Below are 19,584 nucleotides of genomic sequence, written 5' to 3'. Positions count from 1 at the left end.
TTTTTAGCCCGAGTTACTTTACCTCCCAAACCCGCGTCTTTCGGGAATTTTCTTTCCCTTGATCCACATTATTCTGACTCTTGAGCTGATAAGAGTCACTTACGTAAAGTTCTGGTTCATTCCTTTTTTCCTTCTAATTATTTTGAGCTTCTTCTTTTTAACATGTAATTTTCATGTGACCAACTGTATGCGATAAGAGCATATCGTATCCGTTATCTATTCTCGTTTCTCAAATACGAATTACCCACGTTTCAAACAATTTTTATTAAGTATATGTATCACTGCGAACACGAGGTTGTATATAACGTATGAAACATGTAAAGATTCTTCTTATCACTCACAAGATTCACGCGTCATTTTCCCCTAATCCGCAATATAATAATTCCGACAACTGGTCCTACAGAAATATTTCAGCGTTAGTCAGAATTTTCGAGTATTTTTCGACGCCGCGCAATCCTCAGTCATGAAAATCGTTACCTGTGATTAATTGGAAACTGCATCAACGGATCGGTACTTGAAATCAATTCGGGACCTTTTTAAGTGATTGATTCAACAAAAAAAGTCAAACGACGTTAACATTATACGATGCGTAAACTTTATCAACGCAAAAATTTTTTGCTACGTATGTGGAACAAGATTCGAAACCGAATCGGGACTTCTTTTCAAAGAGTCATCGAAATGCCGTGAAACCTGTACGTCTTATCGTGAACAAGTCGTGTGGTTGAGAACAAAATTTTTGACCTTTGAATTCGAATAAAAGAGACTGGTTTCGCAAATCTTTTTGAATAAAATCACTTGTTCTTCGAGGCCCGTTGCGAAAAAATGGAAAATGTTTTCGCCAAAATTACACACAGCGTTGGAAGAAAGAAGTTTGGACTTTACTTGACGTAGAAACAGTGACACTGAATCGGAAAAAACGATCAGAGTCTTGGGTCATTTGGTTCTGGAGACGACACGATAAATAATGTAGATACGAGTCAATGTACGCATGTGGTCAATCTTCCGAAACAACAAACTAATTAAACTGCCAGTTTCTCAATACCGCTGCTGCCTTCGACAGCGCTGCAAAACCGCATTTAACTGTTTCGTAAAATTTACTCGCTGATCGGTAATCAATGCGTACCATAAATCGAAAACTGCAGCGCGATTAAACCATAAGTGAATGCGTAAGAAATAATTCGAGACCCAAGTGGCAACTTTGAAAATGTGAATATTGGATCAACACCAAGTTAACGAGGATTGTTTTTTATTTTTTTCTTCGACTACGCGTAAGTATCATTTTGATATGGCTTGCGCAAAACAAGAAGAAATGCAAACGTTCTTAGTGCCATAACCGCTGGTAACCTCTCAGATATGATCCTCGTTACTATCTTGCATTCGGACGCAAACAGGAAAACTTACTAACCAGGAAAATATGTACGACGTACGAGTTTATTTATCAGAAATAGACTTGCGAATTCTTCATTCTCATTCCTTTCCTAACAATACGAAAATTCCAATAATTCATACTACGTAATTCGATGATGGCTGCGATTTCACGACTGAAACAGAAATAACACGAAGTCAGGTCCGCGATAAGTGAAACTAATTATGGATGTGATTTGTCTTACGATAAAAAAATATTATTCCTGGTAAAAGTTATAATAACCATAGAGAATGCGTGTCCATAGTAATTACCATCCGGTAAATTCATTCCATAATAACATTAAACGAAGAATGCATTTATATCTAAACGTCCGGACATAAAATCGTGACAAAGAAAGCCGCAAGCACGCGTCGCAAGTTGGGGCGAAGGCATTTATGTTCCGCTGTTCATGCATGAATTAGCTTGCAATTAATTCCGTCGTTTCCTTGAACAATCTTTTTCTCCACAGCTAATTGCGCGTCACTTTTAGTACACTTTTACCATCACCAAACGATTAATCGTCTCATACTACTGGTAAGCTTAAATTATTTGCTGTGAAAAAAATTTAGAGCATATACATATTTGGAAATGACTAGAAATCGATCTTTCCCAACGCCAATTTTATTTTTACGCATCACTATATTGTTATTATTCCGAAAGTTGGAATAACTCCAACAAGAAATTTTGCGATTGAATCAATTCGACGATTTCAACTGTAATCGTTCAAGCAGCCCATAAATCGTTTATCGTTAGCTTCTGCACGCGTTGCGTAATACGTTGTTAATTTAAGGGATACTAATAAACTCTGGATAAGCTCAACGACGCATTTGATTGTACCTGGGCAGGTGCTTTAATTAATTCATAATTGTGTTGGTACGTAATCGGTGGTATTCGAACCTGATCGTTCTGCGACTCCACCGAGTTAAGCGTGCGGTCAGTAGAACGAGAGCTATCTGCGCAAGCCAGACGGGCTAACCGAGACTCGTGTCTTTGTAATTTACAACAGCCGCTGCGTAACGAACTGGGAAGACTAATTAATTGCTCAGTTATTAGACCGCTTGTTGCGATGGATAAAGGACGCGATTTCTCTGCCTACAGGAAAATGTACCGTGGCTGTGGCAACTTGCCGTGATAAAGAGGAAAAGAAACCAAAACCTCGGAAGAGGTAAAGCAAATCGAAAAAAATCTGCCAATTCTCATCATAAGTCTGGAGAAGAAAGTAAAACCATAAGCGTCGAACTTCGTAGTTACTCCATTTTTTGCGGAAAAGAAAAGTTTCACCTTCCGATTCCACTAAGATGTTCGAGAAGCAGTTGCTGCACCGATTCTAAACAGTGGCTTTGTGAAATAGTTGGATTAATTGATCGATTTATCGCTGCAATAACGGAATTGCCGGGACTGAAAAGACGATAATACTGGTATTATTATAACCAAAGAATTGGATAAAATTTTTTTCGACGTCCGAATCGAGGAAGCTCGTAAATTCTTGGCCCATTCACCTTATCGCTGTGCCACGTAGTCGAGGGCATATATTATTCGACTTTGGACAAGATATATCGTTATCCGCAAACTGACTCGCCGGAATTAATTTTCCTACCGACAAAAGTTTTCAGCAGCTTCTCCAAAAATGCCGTACGAATCCTTGCATGTGCTGCCTTTGAGTCTCTTCATCCTGATCCCGGTCACGTTCATGATCACGTAAGTATCCACCGAGACTTTAAATGTAACTGATTCTCTCGTTTTTATAAGATTTACTCGAAATATATTGAAAAAAAAAAAAAAAATGAATGTTTCTCGTCTCAAGAATAATTCAGTCGAGTTAAAATGCGTGAAGAAATTCTGCAGAATAGTAAATTCAGCTCGTATGTCAACCAGCCAGCGATAAGTAATCGGACGCTTTCCTTTTGTTTCGAACTCTTGCTGTACCATATTCATGGCGTCATCGCCTCGCAATTCTAATGCAAGTAATAATTTTTCAACATTTGTGTCACCTCGATTGATTATCGCCGGCGAATAATAGCGTGGAATTTCATATGACTGGGTGTTCGGTTGAACAATAGATGTTATGGTCAGCTGAAAGGTAAACTGCGTACATGCTAACGAGTATAATCTTGGGTCCACGATCCATTTCGAAGACGTAAGGCAGGCGTTGTTGCACGATCGTTGCAAGATCGGTTGAATGGGATTTGACGGATGAAAAATCTGTTATAATAATGGAATAACGAAAAACGATCCATGCGATTTCAAATAGATTTTCACGACACCGCGTATAACTATCAAACACATGGCGATATCGATCCGATAGTGAATTGACGATATAGGAGCATCGCGTTCATGTTCTTCACCTTGCCTTGTATTTCGCACTTTCACAATTAATGACACATTAAACGGTGTTGTATTTCAGTTATACTATATCAGTACAATGGGGTCACGTGGTGCCCGGTTTCCCTTACATATCAGAAACCGGTACATTGTCACCCGAGTCCTGCATATTCGCGCAGCTCCTGAACATAGCAGCGTTCCTGCGTAAGTTATAACCGAAGGATGTCCACCCGGCACCCCTCATTTTTTTTATGGACTTGAAGCCGACGATCGGCAAGTAATAACAAGTAGGATAACACCGAACGAATTAACGGTTTGAATTGCAGTTGCCTGCTTCGTCTACATCAGGCATCGACAGGTAGAACAGTGGCGAATTGAACGGGGCGACAACTCCGTGAATCGCTCGACGGTTCTGCTGACGGCATGGAGTGGTTTTCTGTCGTGCTTGGGCCTCGACATCCTGGCGAACTTCCAGGAGGCCCGAGTTGTTGCAGCCCACATGACCGGCGCGATGACGTGCTTCACGGCTGGGACCCTTTACTTCGTTCTCCAGGTAAGAGTGAAACTGCATAGGTTTGTTTGGTTCTTACAATATGGATGTCCAAGGATTCTAGACACGGCCGATTCCACATTTCAGACTTACTTGAGCCAGAAGATGGTCAACGCGTTGAATGGTCAGACCATTGTCTGGGTTCGCGGTGCACTCTCGGCTCTCACAGTAATTCTCACAATCGTAGTCGTCATTCCTGGCTACATATCGACGCTGGAGTTCAAAGGTGAGCGAGTTCTACCCTGAGCGCATTTGGCGAATACAGATTGATTCCAACAATCCCCCTTATCCAGTGAATGTGGAAGCAGGAGTATCTTTACTTTGGCCCGAGAGTGTGCGTTAAAAGTTTTTTTTTTAATCGGCTTGTCCTAATCCCAACCTTTCGCAACCTCTTCTTGCGGGCATTCCATCACTGTGTGTGATTGTGGTGTTTTCTGATGGTTGATGGATAACGAGCTGATCAATTCTCCTAGGATCCGACTACAAGAAGTGGCAGCCTGAGGATGGCGGGTGGGAATGGCACGTGACCAGCGTTGCTGCCGAATGGATGCTGGCCATCGTATTCTGCGCATTTTTGGTTACCTTCGTTCCAGAGTTTCGGTTGATAAATTTTGAGGCACCCGAAGTCACTGTAAGTGAACATCACCCGGAGCTCATTGAGTTTACGGTAACGAGTCATCGAAAGATTGTTATTAATTGCAGGTGACTTACCTGGACAATGAAAGACGAAACTCGAAACTGTCCGAGACGCAGGAAACTACGATACAAGAAGTATAAAATATGACAAGTGTAGCTTCCGAAATTTTGTCAACCATCGTAAATTCGCCCTCTTAGCAAGGACAGGAACTCTGACCATGACTCTCACATATTCGGAACATCTGCTACAGGTTTCGCTAAAGTGTGGCGAAACTTTTGGTAATCACTGATCTAAGGGTCGAAGAAAAGTCACTGAATCGTTGTCGTCTTTTGCGAATAGTCCATGCTGACGCGAGATGGACTCTATAGTACTTAATGATCGATATTCTCAAAGTTACTACGATAAGCAAGTGAAAGACTTGGTCATTCGTCAATGTGATGTTGGTCAATTGATCGAGCCAGTGATCGTGAAAGGTAGAATAAATACCGAATGATTTTTATTTATACACGAAACGAAATTCTTACTTAAGACGAACTGGATTCGTTATATACAGCAAGAATTAGTGAATTATAATTATTTATACACTAGCACTGCACTGTGACCAATGTCAATATGAAACATCGCAGCAACTATCAAGTATTGTTCAATAAAACATTGCAAGCTGTAATCCCGAAGCGGAATATCCCTGGTGATCAAACGGTTCCTACTCAGCTTGTTGTTTCGATTCTAAAACACGGTTCAATTGCGGTTCGGTAAATGGTGCAGCTGCAAATACCGAGATGACGAATTCTTGCTACAATTTATTGCTACACCTGATTACAGTTTTAATTACTTCGTAAATATTAACATAATAATGATTAGTACGATTCCGATACTCGTACGTCATTCTGGATAGATTTCAATTCGCAAACGTGGAAGCTGTTGTTTGAATAACAAGTTCGATTAATCGAGTATAATCGATTAATTATTGTTCAAACCCAATTAATCGACCGACTCGATTATTTTTTTATCACAATCTTGGCCTTTGGCCTTTGACCTTTTTTAAGAATAGGCTTCGGTTAATACGTAGGTATGTTCCGGACACATCTTGACTAATCTATGATCAACACCGGTACTGATAGGTCCACACAAATGACACTAAAATTAAGGTTATCGACGGATAGCTAAAGGTGCATCGATTTGCTCCTCCCATTCCGGAAACTATAGTTCAGGAGATATAGGGACATGAGCGTTATTTTCTTGGGGCAAGCCGATGTTTTTGGTGCGGGTAGTGAAAACGGTGGGCATCCATAATAATTAAAGAAAAAAAAATGCATTTTGCAACCAAGGGATTTCTTTTTATACGCCCTTAACTGCGCAATTAAACTGACGGTTTATTCGACTGTTTTTGTAACATTTAATATGGATATGAAAGGAGCGTAAAAAAAGCGTTAATTTGAAAAAATTTTTTTGTGATTCGTTAGAAAATAATGGAGTCGATGGCCTGGTGTTCGGCAATTTAGCGAGTTCACTGGCGTTCAATAGAACGGCTCGACTTCAGTCGCACTTTTCTCGGAAACTGTTTGCGATAAGTGAGTCATTTTTTTTTTTTATCTTCTAATTTGATACTATGCAACGAGGCGAATCGAATTCCGTGAACCAAAATTGTAAAATTTATAAAGCAAAGTCGTCGTTGGCGCATTGATTAAATATACATATTTAGTCATGTTTTTCTTTCAAAAGAACAATTTTTTTTTTTTTTTATGAAAAATAAGTTAAATCTACTTTCTGAATAAAGAGAAGAGATTGTTTTTCAATGTTTCCAGTTACGTTGACGATCGTAATAAGAAATATTACATTAATTGTCGTATCATACGTTGATTGTTCGTAATTGACAATTGCTATGAAACAAAAAAAAAGAAACGATTATTTAAGAAATTTATTTCTGGTTACTGCGTGTTTGCGTTGGAATTGAAAATACCAAGTTTTCTAGGAAAGAACGTAGCAGCCACCTTCTTTGTCAGCTAGCGAAGTCGAAGGAAGGACGCAGGTATACGAATTTTAAATAGGATCGGGAATTTTGGGCCTCGGGTTCGAAAGAACAGATGCCGATGCAGTAGTGGATTGGCTTTCAAACAGTTTGCTTCGCCGTAGCTGAGTGTTATAAATAAATCTGTGACTAAAAATTTTCGCACGAGTATCAAACTTCCAACAAAAATAACTCATTTATAGCAAATAGTTAGCGAGAAAAGTACGACTCAAGTCGCGCCGTGTGAATTGAACGCCCGTATTGCAAATTTTTTTTCACTCGCTTGCCAAACAACAGGTTGTAAACTTTGTTCAAATTAAAGTGTTTTTCATGCTCTTTTCATATCCGTAATTAAATGTTACAAAAACAGTCGAATAAATGGTCAGTTCAATTTTGCAGCTAAGAGCGTATGAAAAAAAATTCCCTTCGTTGCAAAATTGAATTTAAAAAAAAAAAAAAAAATATGGATTCCGATATTTTACTGTGAAATTGTGACGTCGGATAACTCTTAGAATTGTAGAGGCCGATGTTTAGCTAATTTGTTTATAAGGCCATAAGTTGTAAACTATACAACCAACAGAAACCAGCTTCCGCACGAATTATTTATCTGTGGTAAAAAATGGTTAAATGTGACGGGAAGACGTTATTCTGATAAATACTCACTTTATTATTATACATTTAAAACGACGTAATTAATGGTTTTTCACCAATAACTTTTGATCTAATCAATATTTTTTCAATTCGCTACGTCTAGTTTTGTAGACCGAAAGACGAAAGAAGAAAAGTATCGAACTTTTGTTCTGTGCAATAGAAAGGAAAAAAAAAAATATACGCGAAAAACGTTAAAATCATAGTTTTCATAGATTTTTAAACAATGTTTCCACGCGATTTCAAAGGGCGGGATTATATAACATATATGTTCATGTACACCATTTTTACAACCCACGCCAAAAAAGTCAGCTTACCCCAAGAACTTCGTCACCCAAAGTCGATGTGGGGAATTCAGTAAAATAAATTCCGATGCAGAATTGATGTACCGTACAGAACGTTTTCAACCGCATGTAGCTGTCATTTGTTTTATCCTCAGGCGATTATTGCAATGCCGAGACTAGCTGCGGAATCACCGGCAAAGTTCTATCTTACCGTCGGTAGATAAGTCTCAAACTGAAATAGATCTTACACACACGTTTGTAGATTTCGCATGTCGATTGAACTTGCAACCTCGTTTGAAAAAATCTCTGATCAAAAAATGGTAGCCTATTTTCTTTTCCAACTCCTGGGTGATCGCGATTATGTGTTTGAGATTCGTTGAAGTTCCAGGCCACGGTTGAAACCTCTCTACTTCTTGCGAGAGTTTTTATCGACCGAGTAGAACGAATCTTTGTTACAAAAGTCCACGAAGAGATGCCGGTGCGATGTCAAACCGTCACAATCAATTTACAAATCTAGCCGAGCGATAAACAACCGAGGCGCAATCGCTATTCACGATGTTATTTTTACCGCGTGCGGATGCAGTCGTCGTTTTCATTTCCCGTTTTCGAGTTCCGTCGGTAAATCGACATCTCGGAATATTTTTCACCCTGTCAAACATCGAAAGTATGAAAAGCGCGGGTTTTTTGAACCGGTTTATCGTAAAACCTCCCCAAAGTCCGAGCGAAAACGGCGAGCGAGATAAGAGGTGCTAAGTCAGACCGTGGCGTTCGAAATTTCGCTATGCAATTCGCATTTGTCGCGCGTCCGCAGTAGAACTCGCGGTGTTTGGTGCGATGCCAAGTTCGCAGCGCCGCGGTTCCGACATCGATCGTCCTCCGGAGAAAAACCGAGGGCCGTATTATTCGGTCTATAACAACTTCCCACGGCGTTGCAAAACACTACGGAACAACCGTCCGCCAGTCGACACCTCGAGGTATCCAAGTGCCGTGAAGTTTTCGAATAATAAAACTAGGCGACAAAGACCACCGCCCAAAAAAAGATATCGGGTTCAGTCAGTCAGTGATCAGTGTCCTCCCGGTCCGAAGCCGTGATATTCGAGTCATCGGCTTCGCTGCGACGCGACGCTTCGAATCCAGATCAGTGCCTCGTTCTCTGCAACGTTTTTGATTAGTTACAACAGGTGAATATAGACGGGTGTTTGATATCTCGATCACTCACAAGTGCAGTGTAGTGTGTCATCCTAATCCAAAGCTGCGCAACATCGTTGCGCCATTTAGTCTGCGTAATTCGAGCTACTCGACGTACGTACGTACGTCTGTTTCATTTTTCAAGAATGTCAGATCAGCTGCGCTGCATTTTTTTACCACTTCGAGTCAACGTCGCCTCGTATCATCTTATCTAAGTGCGCGAGACTTTGTGACAAGTCAGTTTACGTGCGTAGAATGGAATAGTTTTAGAATTGTTCGTTTCGGAATTGATACAAACCCTGTCGAATATGTTCACGTGATAAATCGTAAGATGTTATGACCGACGTCGCGACGTGTCATTTGTCTTGTAAATTCGAGAAAAATGTGTTTAAAAAAAAAATAAAAATTACCTAATAAATTACAAAGTCAATGTTTTTACGTTGCTTTACGTCATAACGTTGTATGATTTAAGACGTGGCTTATTTTCGGTAGGGGAGTGCCTCTACTTTATGTTTGATCCATCAGCGGAACGGTGGAAATGATAATGAGAAGAAAAGAGTGAGATGAACTGTGTGGGCGTACACGTGAAATAGCGGATTAATTGAAACCCGGGGAAAGGAGAGGTCAGTTTACAAACGATAAGGAAACTGTACTGCGACAGATCATTTTAAGGAACCCCGATCACCGAGATAAGAAGGCATGGGGGGGGGGGGGGGTAAGATATGAGTTAAACGTATGCCTTAGAAAGAAACAAAAAAAAAAAAAAAATAAATAAATAAATAAAAATTGTCAAATAAGCGCTTTTCTTTTGTTTTTACAGTGGCGTTAACCACTTAATTTCGTGCAAACTGACATGAGAGGGTCGTTGAAAATAGAATTAATTTTTGCCGGATCGAAGTACGCGCACTATTATTGACAAGAAGATAGTCGATCCTTTGACAATCGCAATTTGTTAACGTACATTCGACGTTTGGCAACGGGAAGTGGCTATTTTTGATCGGAGACAAAGAAGCGAGTTCGCGCTTAGCTACACACGCATCATTGTTATTGTTAGAAAAGAGGTCGGAGACGTGTAGTTGGAGTTAAACTTTCGAGTTGCCTAATGTTTAATCGTAGGAAGCTACGGTAAGATAGATTCTCTCGCAGCGTAGTACGGAGTGAAAATAACTTCCCGGATGTGAAGGATGATGAGTTTCTCAGTTTCATACCGATAGTTATTATCAGGAAAGTCTCGTTTGCGTTTAGTTTCATCGGTTAATCGCTCGTTTCCACCTTTTATCGACTCGGTCGAGAGAATTTTGAAAACGGGAAATGAATTTCATAGGAAAAGTATATTTGAATGATAGAACCTGGTACGCAGGACTGATGACTTGAATTTTTACAGCCTTGGAAACTTGTCAAATACAACGCAGCCATTATGCGGTTTACGTCGCGGATAGACTTTCTTTCTTTTTTTTTTTCCTCTGTAATCTTGATACGCGTGTATAATATTTCATCGTTGCGCGTGATTGGATATTAATTACACTACAACGTTCGTACTCCGTAACAGTAATTTTCCTTATCTCATACTTATTATTACACTTTCCGTGTACGCTGATTATCAGCTGACAATTTATTGTAGATTAATTGAAACGCAGTCGCATCGTTGTTTCATTATCCGATGAAAATATTCGGTTGCAAGGATGAAAAAAAATGTCGATCGTTCTGCGATTCATCGAAAGAGTTTATTGGCCCTGATCACGATACTCGATATATTTGCGTATTTACTCAACTCACGAATTTACTTGGAAATCTTATATTCACCTTTTCGAATCTGATTGTGAATACAGCAAATTAAGTAACGCCTTACAATTAGCTCAAAGTCATTAACCTGCCTAATTTCATCCATTCTTATTACGCCTTCGCTGATACTTTACACTTACTGGAAACTGAAATATTCTCGTCATCAGAGTATCCAAGAAAATCAATTTCAGGATTTTCGGTTCAAAGTTTCGCTTGTTTGATTCAGATTAAATTCAGTAATCTGTTGCGTTGGTTTATCATAAATTGTTTCGTATTTTTCTTCTCTTCGCGCAATGTTTCATTTTCTTCATCCGTTTCTGGAATTTTATCTGGTTATGTCGTCTTTCCTTCCTCCACTGTAAACGAAGTAGTCTTAATGATAATCTGGATAAGCCGCCTTGTATTCGAAATATTTTTTAGAATATCGAATGAATACCTTCCAGCATCTTCGAGGATATGACAAATGTCATTAACGATTCACGCTCGAAGTTTCATTTCAAGAAAATAAAATTTCGACTCGAGACAAAGTTTCCGGGGCGTTTCAAGTATTAAGAATTCATCCATTGCCGTTTCCGTTTCCGGAATTTAGACAATGACCGGAGACTTTGGTCGCGTAACAGAGCGCTGAATAATCGCGGTTTTCCCAACGCACGTTAACACATCGTATATGGAAGTGGTGACTGCACGCGATAAGTTTACTTTTGTACGCTGTGAAATTTTTTTCGAGATCTAGAACCTCCGAATTTTTTCCTTTCTCAATTTGAAAAGCAGGAGATTAAAAAGTGTTGAATAATTTCATTCATCTTTAAGGAAACTGATACGGATGTTCATTTAAAGTGCAATTAAATTCCAGTCATATGAAATTTTTACGAAGATTAACATCAACGTAGATGAAAATTTGACAATCTTTTAAAAAAAGGTAAATTTTTCGTATGCTGTGGATAGTCTTTATTTTCCGCGAATATTTCCGTGAATCCATGAGTTCTTCTGGATCGATCCAAGGAAGGTGACACCTGCAAACATAAAACAGAATCGTATTTTTAGACACCAGATAAAGTAACAAACACGTGACTAAAGAAGCGGCGCAAAATTTTACACTAATAATAAAAAAAAAAAAAAAAAAAAACTGCGAATCGATGAATTCGTCATCGTAAAAAAAAAAAGAAAGAAACCGCACATTTATATCGTCTGGCGTGTACGAAGGTTATGATCGTGTTTATGATAATTGGGAACAGCATTTGACCGTGAGAATTTGCGAATAACTATCCAGTGAATTCATTTTCCGGAACTTGATGAAAGAATCAGCATTATTGTGTGCATTTCATTACGAGATATTCGCAGATAATATAGCATTCGTAATATTTATACATTCGCAAGCTACGATGATTCGATTTCGCACTCCAATTACTGACACGTTCAATATTTAGTTTCTTAATGCGATATTGATATCGATGTAATGATTTCGATCAAAGAAAAAGGAAATAATTAACTAAATTGAGTATAAATAAAAACTTTCAGTGTATGTTTGTAGAAAAAATAGTATCCTCAAAAAAAAAGGCCATCCTGGAACTGCATTTAACGAAACCACAAAATTTTCTTACACATTTCTCAATATCGCGTGTTAATCTGAAAAATAACGAAACGTGGGAAGATTTCTAAGCGAAATAAAGAAGAAGTTGTACCGATTATCAATTCAATAATCTCCGGCGTGACAACGACCGGTGGTGGTTGAGTGAGCGTAATTATAACCGCGTGTATTTTACTTCGCAGAAGTATCCACGGGCAGGCAAGTCTGCGGTTCGGATTGAAAGTTCAACACGAGCCATGGCAAGGTTCGATAACGCTTCCTGGAGATTTTGCCGCAATAGCACATGAGTGTTCGGTGCCTCTGACAGAGTAGCTTCGGAGCTTGAGTCGTGAAGAACGATTTAGACACGCGGTCGAAACGCGACGAGTATCACCGGACCCTGTTTCGGGCCCTTCCGCAGCCATGGAGATCGAAAAGACCCTCGAGAATCTTCACTACGTTCCGATATTCTTGTTCATCCTCATACCGACGACCTTCATCGCCACGTAAGTTTTACCTTTCAAATCGGCACCTTTCGAAGAATCTTTGGAAATTTACACCAAGAAAAATTTCATTCGTTACGGTAATTGGAAAAATTCAGTAACAACATTTTGTGCTATCGTCGATCTTTTTTTGGTTATTGCAACGCAAAATCTCTAATTTTTTAGCTAAACAAGGCTTTAACGTCAATTTATTAATTTCAAGGACCGAACGGTACCGGAATTAAAAATTTCTCTCAGTGTACGCTGTTTCAATACAAGTGTTTTTCAACTCGGAACAATCGAGCAGATTCACAAATGCTTTAAAACGACTTGACGCGGATCCATCGAAGTAAAAATGACGCCAAACTTAAGATGTCTCACAAACTGCATACTTGAAGTTTTCTTCAAAATTTCCAATTTATATTACGGTCTATAATTTTAATTTCATACGTAGAAGTGATTCGACGATTTTTTTTTCCATTTGAAAAAAATAAATTGTCGTAACATGAGATGTAATTGCATATCAGATCGACAGAGACAGGTATAAAACGTGACTGGGAATTTTTTATATCATAAACACCGCCGTCTTGTTCTGCAAATATCTAAAGAATATGTGGATTGACTTAAGACTTTCAGCTCGACTTGGAGTCTAAAAAAATCCATTGCAATTTCACAACTCGACCAAAGAAGAAAAAGAAGTAAAGTTTATCAAAAAACAACAGTCAACTACAACGTGCGATCGAGTAATGATTTCTCACAGCGTTTTTCAATCTTGACCGATAAACTCGAACTTGCGAAATACTTCCGATAAGGCGACTTTTTTACTACCAAAGAACAACTTCACGCGAGTTTCTCAACGAATTCTCACAGTTGTTATAAAACAGATATCCACGAGTCATATTATTATGGGTGCCTACTTTGTAATTCGAGGGCAAACACTGAACATTGCTTCAAATGCATACGTATACATATCCATGGAAGTTAATCAAAGTGCGCGTGTGATTAGTCGAAGTATAAGTCGAATTGCCCAACCGTTCGCCTCTCTTTTAATGACTCTAAGGTTCTTATTAAATCTCAGGGTTTCGTCAAGGTCTTTTTCATGCAGCTTGAGCTGCTGCTGCACACGAATCAAGCAGGCGTTAAATTACGGATTAGAAAAAGTTTCAGCGATAAAACTCCGGTGACACGATAAAATCTACTAATTACTCAGATGCGCCGAGTAGTAAATAACAGCAATAAAGAGGCTGACAAACGTACCTTCTTTTTTTTTTCTCGGACCACAGAGAATTCAGGTCAATAGAACCAGACGGTGCCGAATTGCTTCTTTATTGTCATCGTAATCGTTAGCGTATATTTTTACCCTTTTCTAACCGTTTAAATACGTGACCGTTTGCACTTTGTTTAACGTGCCTAAATACACACTCGCAGACGTAAATGCAAATTATTCGCTGTGTTTATACTCGTAAGAATTTCATTAACACCACGGCACGTTTTACCAAGACGTGATGCAATACCTACTTACCAATCCTCGACACACGTATGCACACGCATACGTGTTTATACATACACGCATATCGTATACGTCGTCAGTTAAATTAGATGAAATTTGATTACACAACGTGTAATAGGATTGTTCAATTATTCACAGTGCTGCAACGGTTTTCGATTGTTGAAAGGTTTGAAAATCCACCACGGGATAGATTCACGGATACTACGCGATTTTGTACATCCCGCAATAGATATAAAAGATATTTTTGGCACCGGTTGAATACCCTGGAACTTATTTCTCATCGTCATTGTTATTATTATTATGTCTGAAAAATTACGCGGAATCTCAAAGGATGAAAATCTATGCGCGGTATCAAACGAGTCGCGAATCTTTTTTCTTGTTTTTTTCGCCGTCATTAAAGTCGTTGGAGTTGGACTGAAGGAATTATTTAAAAAAAAAAAATAAAAAAAAAAAACAAAAACACCAACAAGCAGAGAAACCAAAAGGAAAAAGTGACGCGGAGTTACGCGAATAAGAAAAACAAGATACTTGAAGGAAAAAAAAAAGAAATGATTTATCATACACTTCGAGCTATTCAAGGCTTATCTGGGATTGTTACTCTCGGTTTTAAATCCGTCGATACGATAATATTCGCCGACAATGTTTTATTCTTCATATTATTATCGGCATCTTTCGCATCTACGTAACAGCAACGATAACACAGCCTAAGATTGCCAGAACTTTTACCCCAACTTGACGTGATGTTTGCTGTGTCTGATAATGATTCAATAAAGTACATATTTGCGAATTCATCATTGTATAAATAAATTTTCAACAATTGATATCGTATCGCTTATAAAAACACTATAATCGCATTAGTATCGATGAAAAGTGATCAAAGATATGAAATTACGTACAAACTCATCGCACGTTATACCTAAGCTCACAACTTACGACACCTTGATTAAATGGATATAAATTCATTCTAATTCGGGTTGAAAGAAGTGAGAAAAAAATAAAAAAAAAAATAATAAAATATGCGACCTGGTGTCGAATATTCATTAGGCAGCTTCTTTACGGCTTGAAACTTGTGTTTTTGGTGTTTCGAATTCGTACACGTCAAAATTTATAAGACAACAACTTTTTGTTGTGAGAATGATAATTTCGATAATACATGCTCTTGTTTTATTGCAGATACATCATTGCCGTTACGTTGGGACACGTGGAGGCGGGATTCCCTTATATTTCAGACACGGCGACTTACCCGCCGGAAAGTTGCATCTTTGCTCAAATAATAAATATGGCAGCTGCGACAAGTGAGTAGAGAAATATTGGATAGCCGTTTACTTTGTGTAAACATCATTATGACTCGTTCTATATTAGGTAGGATCAAATTGACATTTCGAAAGAATCTCACGGGCACACTGAGCGGTAACCGGAAATAAAAATTTCTCTCAGTGCAATATATTACGCGATCACCGCCGAATTATTCACCTTGAACAATATTGTACGTTAATTAATGCGCTCGGTAATTATTCAAGTACGTAAAAACATTGATATTTGATAAACACGGTCCAAGTCGCTACGTGATCCGACTACCACACATGCGATTTAAATATTGTGTAACATCTTGATATGCGCGTACTTGGGCAGTTAAAGATCCTCCCACAGTCTATATCTCATCCACGAAGCATCTTATAAGCATAACGTAGTTCTACAAGATGTTGCTGAATTTTTACGTGCATAAATCTCGCAATTACAACTTGACAGTAATCATGGAGAAGGTTTTGTGACCTTAAATCACAATGATGATAATTATTTGCCGATATGTTTACTGGTTCACGGAAGCCTTGGAAGTGAGACGACACTGCGATGCAAGGTCAAGACTTAAAGAGAGAGCGAGAGAGAGAAAGAGAGAGAGAGAGAGAGAGAGAGAGAATGCAGCCTTCGGTCGATCCATTCACTGATCCGACAGTGAGGCTCGGCTTGACGTAACCGCGGGGTCTTTGAACCAGTCGTATTACCGATTAGGAAGTAGTTAACGTCCGTTTCTAACTGGCTATAAAGTATCGATGAAACGGTACACAAGCGTGTATAGACGGACATAAATTGCCGATTGTCACCGACGATGAGCGATTCCGATACGTGACATAGTGGGAAAAATGAGGAAGCGCCAATGCTGGAACGGTACCAAAGTCATCTCCGAAACTAGGGAAGGAGTGCCATGTACAAAGTCAAGCGAATTTGTCACTTCACTCAGTGATCACGAAGTAAAAACTTTAAACGGACCTCAAGTGTCGACTGACTTACACAATGAGGTTGAAGCTGGTAACGTTACTTTAACGATGCATGTTTCGGGAAATCGTTACTTCGCAACCTTGGGATTGTCTGAAATCCAGCAAGTCAATCGTAACGAAGAAAACGTGTACATATTTTGGAAAGTAAACTTCTTGAAAGTTCGTACAAGATTGTAGAAAGATTTATTCCATGACATTTGGTTACTTTAATGTTACTAACGTCAACATGGTCTTCCTCAGTTTGCTACTTTCACACCAGAAATAGACTTGATTACGTCTAACTCGCTACCGGATCATTTTTCTCGGCAACGGTACGAGGGTGACGCGTCGAATTGGCATAAAAATTCTAAAAATATCTGTCGATGTGTATCCGTTCCCGAGAAGGTGTGGACAGTTAAACGATTCATTGTTCGTCAGCATCGGTACTGCTTTATGCAGTTGAACAACTGTTAGGTAGATTTTTTATTGTTATTGTATCTTTACAACTATATTATTGCTCCCATTACCCGTTTTCTCAATGATTCTAACAGTCATCGGATGATTACGCAATGAGTGGGTATAACGTTACATTCTTCGAGTGTATTATCTCCGTATTCAAGTGGTTTATCGGATTATTCAATGACCGCAATTTATTGGTACTCACATTGTTTACTTGCGAGAAAATGACTTGGCGAAAATTTCACTCATCACCGCTGGTGTAGTAAACTCGATGAGATGATAAGGTGTTTATCGGTAGAATCGATCCGCAAGTGGATGAGGTAAATTGTTGCTAAAATTCCGTGGTAAGCTATATCATGGGCTCAGTCAGAAGTTCCATGAATTTATTCTGAATTCAAGACTTTAAACTTTGACCACCGATGTATAATCCAGACAAACCGATTCCGACTCATAATAATGTCGAAAAGTATGAGAGTCCTTGAATCGAGCACCGCATTCTCACTATCCTTGACATTTCTACGACTTCGATGTATCGTTGTCTATTCCTAGTGTGTAAGAGAGTAAACAAGCTCCTCGCTGATCTCTGCTTCGTTTGTATTACAGTGTGCGTCGTTATCTACATACGGTATTCTCACACCAAGGAACTCTCGAGCTCCTACCAGTTCAACGCTTCGCTGCCAAAGTGGAACAGGGCTGCTCTGATCCTCGGCCTCCTGACGTGCCTGGGATTGTCCATGGTCGCAAACTTCCAGGAGACCAATGTCATTGTCGTTCATCTGATCGGAGCGCTAGTCTGCTTCGGATGTGGAACGGCCTACTTTTGGACCCAGGTAAGCCTCGACTTGATCAAGGTCAGGATCAGCGTGCTCTTGCAAAAATAACCAGAAGCTTCCGACCATAGGTTCTTTCTTCTCCCTTTGTGCCACTTACTTTCAAGTTTGATTCTAAAGCTTTGGGTGATTCGTTTTTTTCAGGTAGTCTGCTCCTACTATCTACATCCATTGGGCTGCTCGATAAAGATTGCGCATCTTCGTTTGTCCCTGGTAGTCTCATGTACAATCTTGTTCATCATCGGCACCGTTACTGCGGTGTTGGCCCGTCTGAACTATCACGGTTAGTCGAAAGCAAGGTGTTGGAAAATATCCAGACGAGCCGTTTTGCAAGCATTTTTTTTTTTTTTTTTGATCATAAATTCCTCGCGCGAACTCAACCTTCTCGCATAAATCTGCACCGGTTTGTATGCGAGAACGTAGTGGAAGGTTGATAAATAATTCAGTGGGTTGATTTTTTATCAGCTCCTTGAATGAGTCGAATAACCGATATTGGATGTTCGGGTCTTTGAAACCAACATGCATTATGCAATTATGTATATGCAGGAGACGAACTTGTGGCCAGTTTTGCGCACCGTTTAACCTTACGGTCACGCTGCAATGGGCGATGCCGGACAGAAACGAGATACACAGGTGATAATTCGGCATGATGTTTTCAGGTAACAATCCCAGGAAGTGGTACAAGGCAGATGGCGGTTGGGAACTGCACATGGCAAGCACGGTTGCCGAATGGCTGTGTGCCGGATGCTTCTGCGTCTACATCCTTACCTTCACCGACGAGTTTCGAGGCGTTCAGCTGAAACGACCGAAGGTGAGCCCACTGGATCCTCATTACTTATTCATTAAGTTTTATCGCAATAGAAACCGCGGTGACAATGGCCAGGTAGCCGGAGACACGTGAGCAGAATCCCGAAGCTATGATCGGATTCTTCGATCAGGAACGATAAATATACTCTGATGCACGCTACGCACGTATATAACAGTTGACGATGATGATTATGAGGAAGGTTGAATCACCGAAGAGTATTAACGATGATTCTAGTAACCACGGAAATATCTTCCGCAGATACTGTTTAAACCGTGTCGCCTGAGGACCAGCAACGAGGTATTGAACGAGAGCCAGGACGAGGTGCCACAGCCGAAACCGCCAACGACGATCATTTGATCGGGCAGAAGATGGGGCGGCGGTCAGTTGGCGAACGGTATGGCACATTCGCCGGTGAACACACCTTGCCCGAGCTACAGAGCCCAAGCCTACGACTTCCTGGACGAGAGGACGTCGGTCGATCACCGGGACAACTACAACTCGATGATAGGACGTTCCCGGGTGTTATGCCCGGTGGAGATCCACGTCGACGCGAGTGTTGAGAACGCGGAAGGAGCAGACGGGTCCCGGAGGAACCTTCTGAACCTGGACAGCGACGACGAGAACATCCTCGGGAGCCGTTGCATGTTCCTTGGGGGTTCCCAGAGCTCGGACAACACCCCGGAGCGCGCTACCTACCCGGACGCGAATAGCCACAGCAACTACAACCTGCTAACCGAGGACACTCACAGCTTCGATTCATGGACCAGGAGAATTCGGGCGTCGCACAGTTCCGAGGCGAATAGCCATTGCGTGTCCATAGCCAACAGCCACGAGACGTACCGTGTGCTC

The 19,584-nt window shown here is 40.1% G+C and overlaps 2 protein-coding genes across 3 annotated transcripts; both read left to right on the top strand.

Annotated features, from left to right (window-relative positions):
* Positions 1–454: 454 nt before the first annotated feature.
* On the top strand, positions 455–5,594 carry LOC124186633 (DNA damage-regulated autophagy modulator protein 2-like). The gene is made up of 7 exons (XM_046578478.1): positions 455–1,268; positions 2,504–3,103; positions 3,810–3,931; positions 4,054–4,280; positions 4,365–4,503; positions 4,751–4,908; positions 4,980–5,594. Exons 2-7 carry the CDS (start codon positions 3,033–3,035, stop codon positions 5,052–5,054), a joined length of 792 nt encoding a protein of 263 aa, XP_046434434.1. The 5' UTR covers positions 455–1,268; positions 2,504–3,032; the 3' UTR covers positions 5,055–5,594.
* A 3,103-nt stretch (positions 5,595–8,697) lies between these two features.
* On the top strand, positions 8,698–19,131 carry LOC124186632 (DNA damage-regulated autophagy modulator protein 2). 2 transcript variants are annotated; one of them, XM_046578476.1, is made up of 7 exons: positions 8,698–9,035; positions 12,595–12,897; positions 15,557–15,678; positions 17,701–17,948; positions 18,072–18,210; positions 18,587–18,738; positions 18,994–19,131. In XM_046578476.1, exons 2-7 carry the CDS (start codon positions 12,815–12,817, stop codon positions 19,090–19,092), a joined length of 843 nt encoding a protein of 280 aa, XP_046434432.1. In that variant the 5' UTR covers positions 8,698–9,035; positions 12,595–12,814; the 3' UTR covers positions 19,093–19,131. The 2 variants fall into 2 exon arrangements, with proteins under 2 accessions (XP_046434432.1, XP_046434433.1); XM_046578477.1 differs by having other exon boundaries at positions 8,705–9,035; positions 17,701–17,927.
* Positions 19,132–19,584: the final 453 nt, after the last annotated feature.

Source organism: Neodiprion fabricii, chromosome 7 (genome assembly GCF_021155785.1).
Source record: "Neodiprion fabricii isolate iyNeoFabr1 chromosome 7, iyNeoFabr1.1, whole genome shotgun sequence".
Lineage (NCBI taxonomy): Eukaryota > Metazoa > Arthropoda > Insecta > Hymenoptera > Diprionidae > Neodiprion > Neodiprion fabricii.
Note: the sequence above shows the minus strand (reverse complement) of the source record. Positions and strands in the feature narration are given on the sequence as shown.

What these genes read in the sequence shown, in the direction of transcription:
- LOC124186632 (XM_046578476.1), top strand. Translation starts at nt 12,815, where the DNA reads ATGGAGATCGAAAAGACCCTCGAGAATCTTCACTACGTTCCGATATTC. An exon ending in CCGACGACCTTCATCGCCAC is followed by an intron (nt 12,898 to 15,556) that starts GTAAGTTTTACC and finishes GTTTTATTGCAG; the next exon opens with ATACATCATTGCCGTTACGT. An exon ending in TTCAGCTGAAACGACCGAAG is followed by an intron (nt 18,739 to 18,993) that starts GTGAGCCCACTG and finishes TATCTTCCGCAG; the next exon opens with ATACTGTTTAAACCGTGTCG.
- LOC124186633 (XM_046578478.1), top strand. Translation starts at nt 3,033, where the DNA reads ATGCCGTACGAATCCTTGCATGTGCTGCCTTTGAGTCTCTTCATCCTG. An exon ending in GAACATAGCAGCGTTCCTGC is followed by an intron (nt 3,932 to 4,053) that starts GTAAGTTATAAC and finishes TTTGAATTGCAG; the next exon opens with TTGCCTGCTTCGTCTACATC. An exon ending in CCCTTTACTTCGTTCTCCAG is followed by an intron (nt 4,281 to 4,364) that starts GTAAGAGTGAAA and finishes TCCACATTTCAG; the next exon opens with ACTTACTTGAGCCAGAAGAT.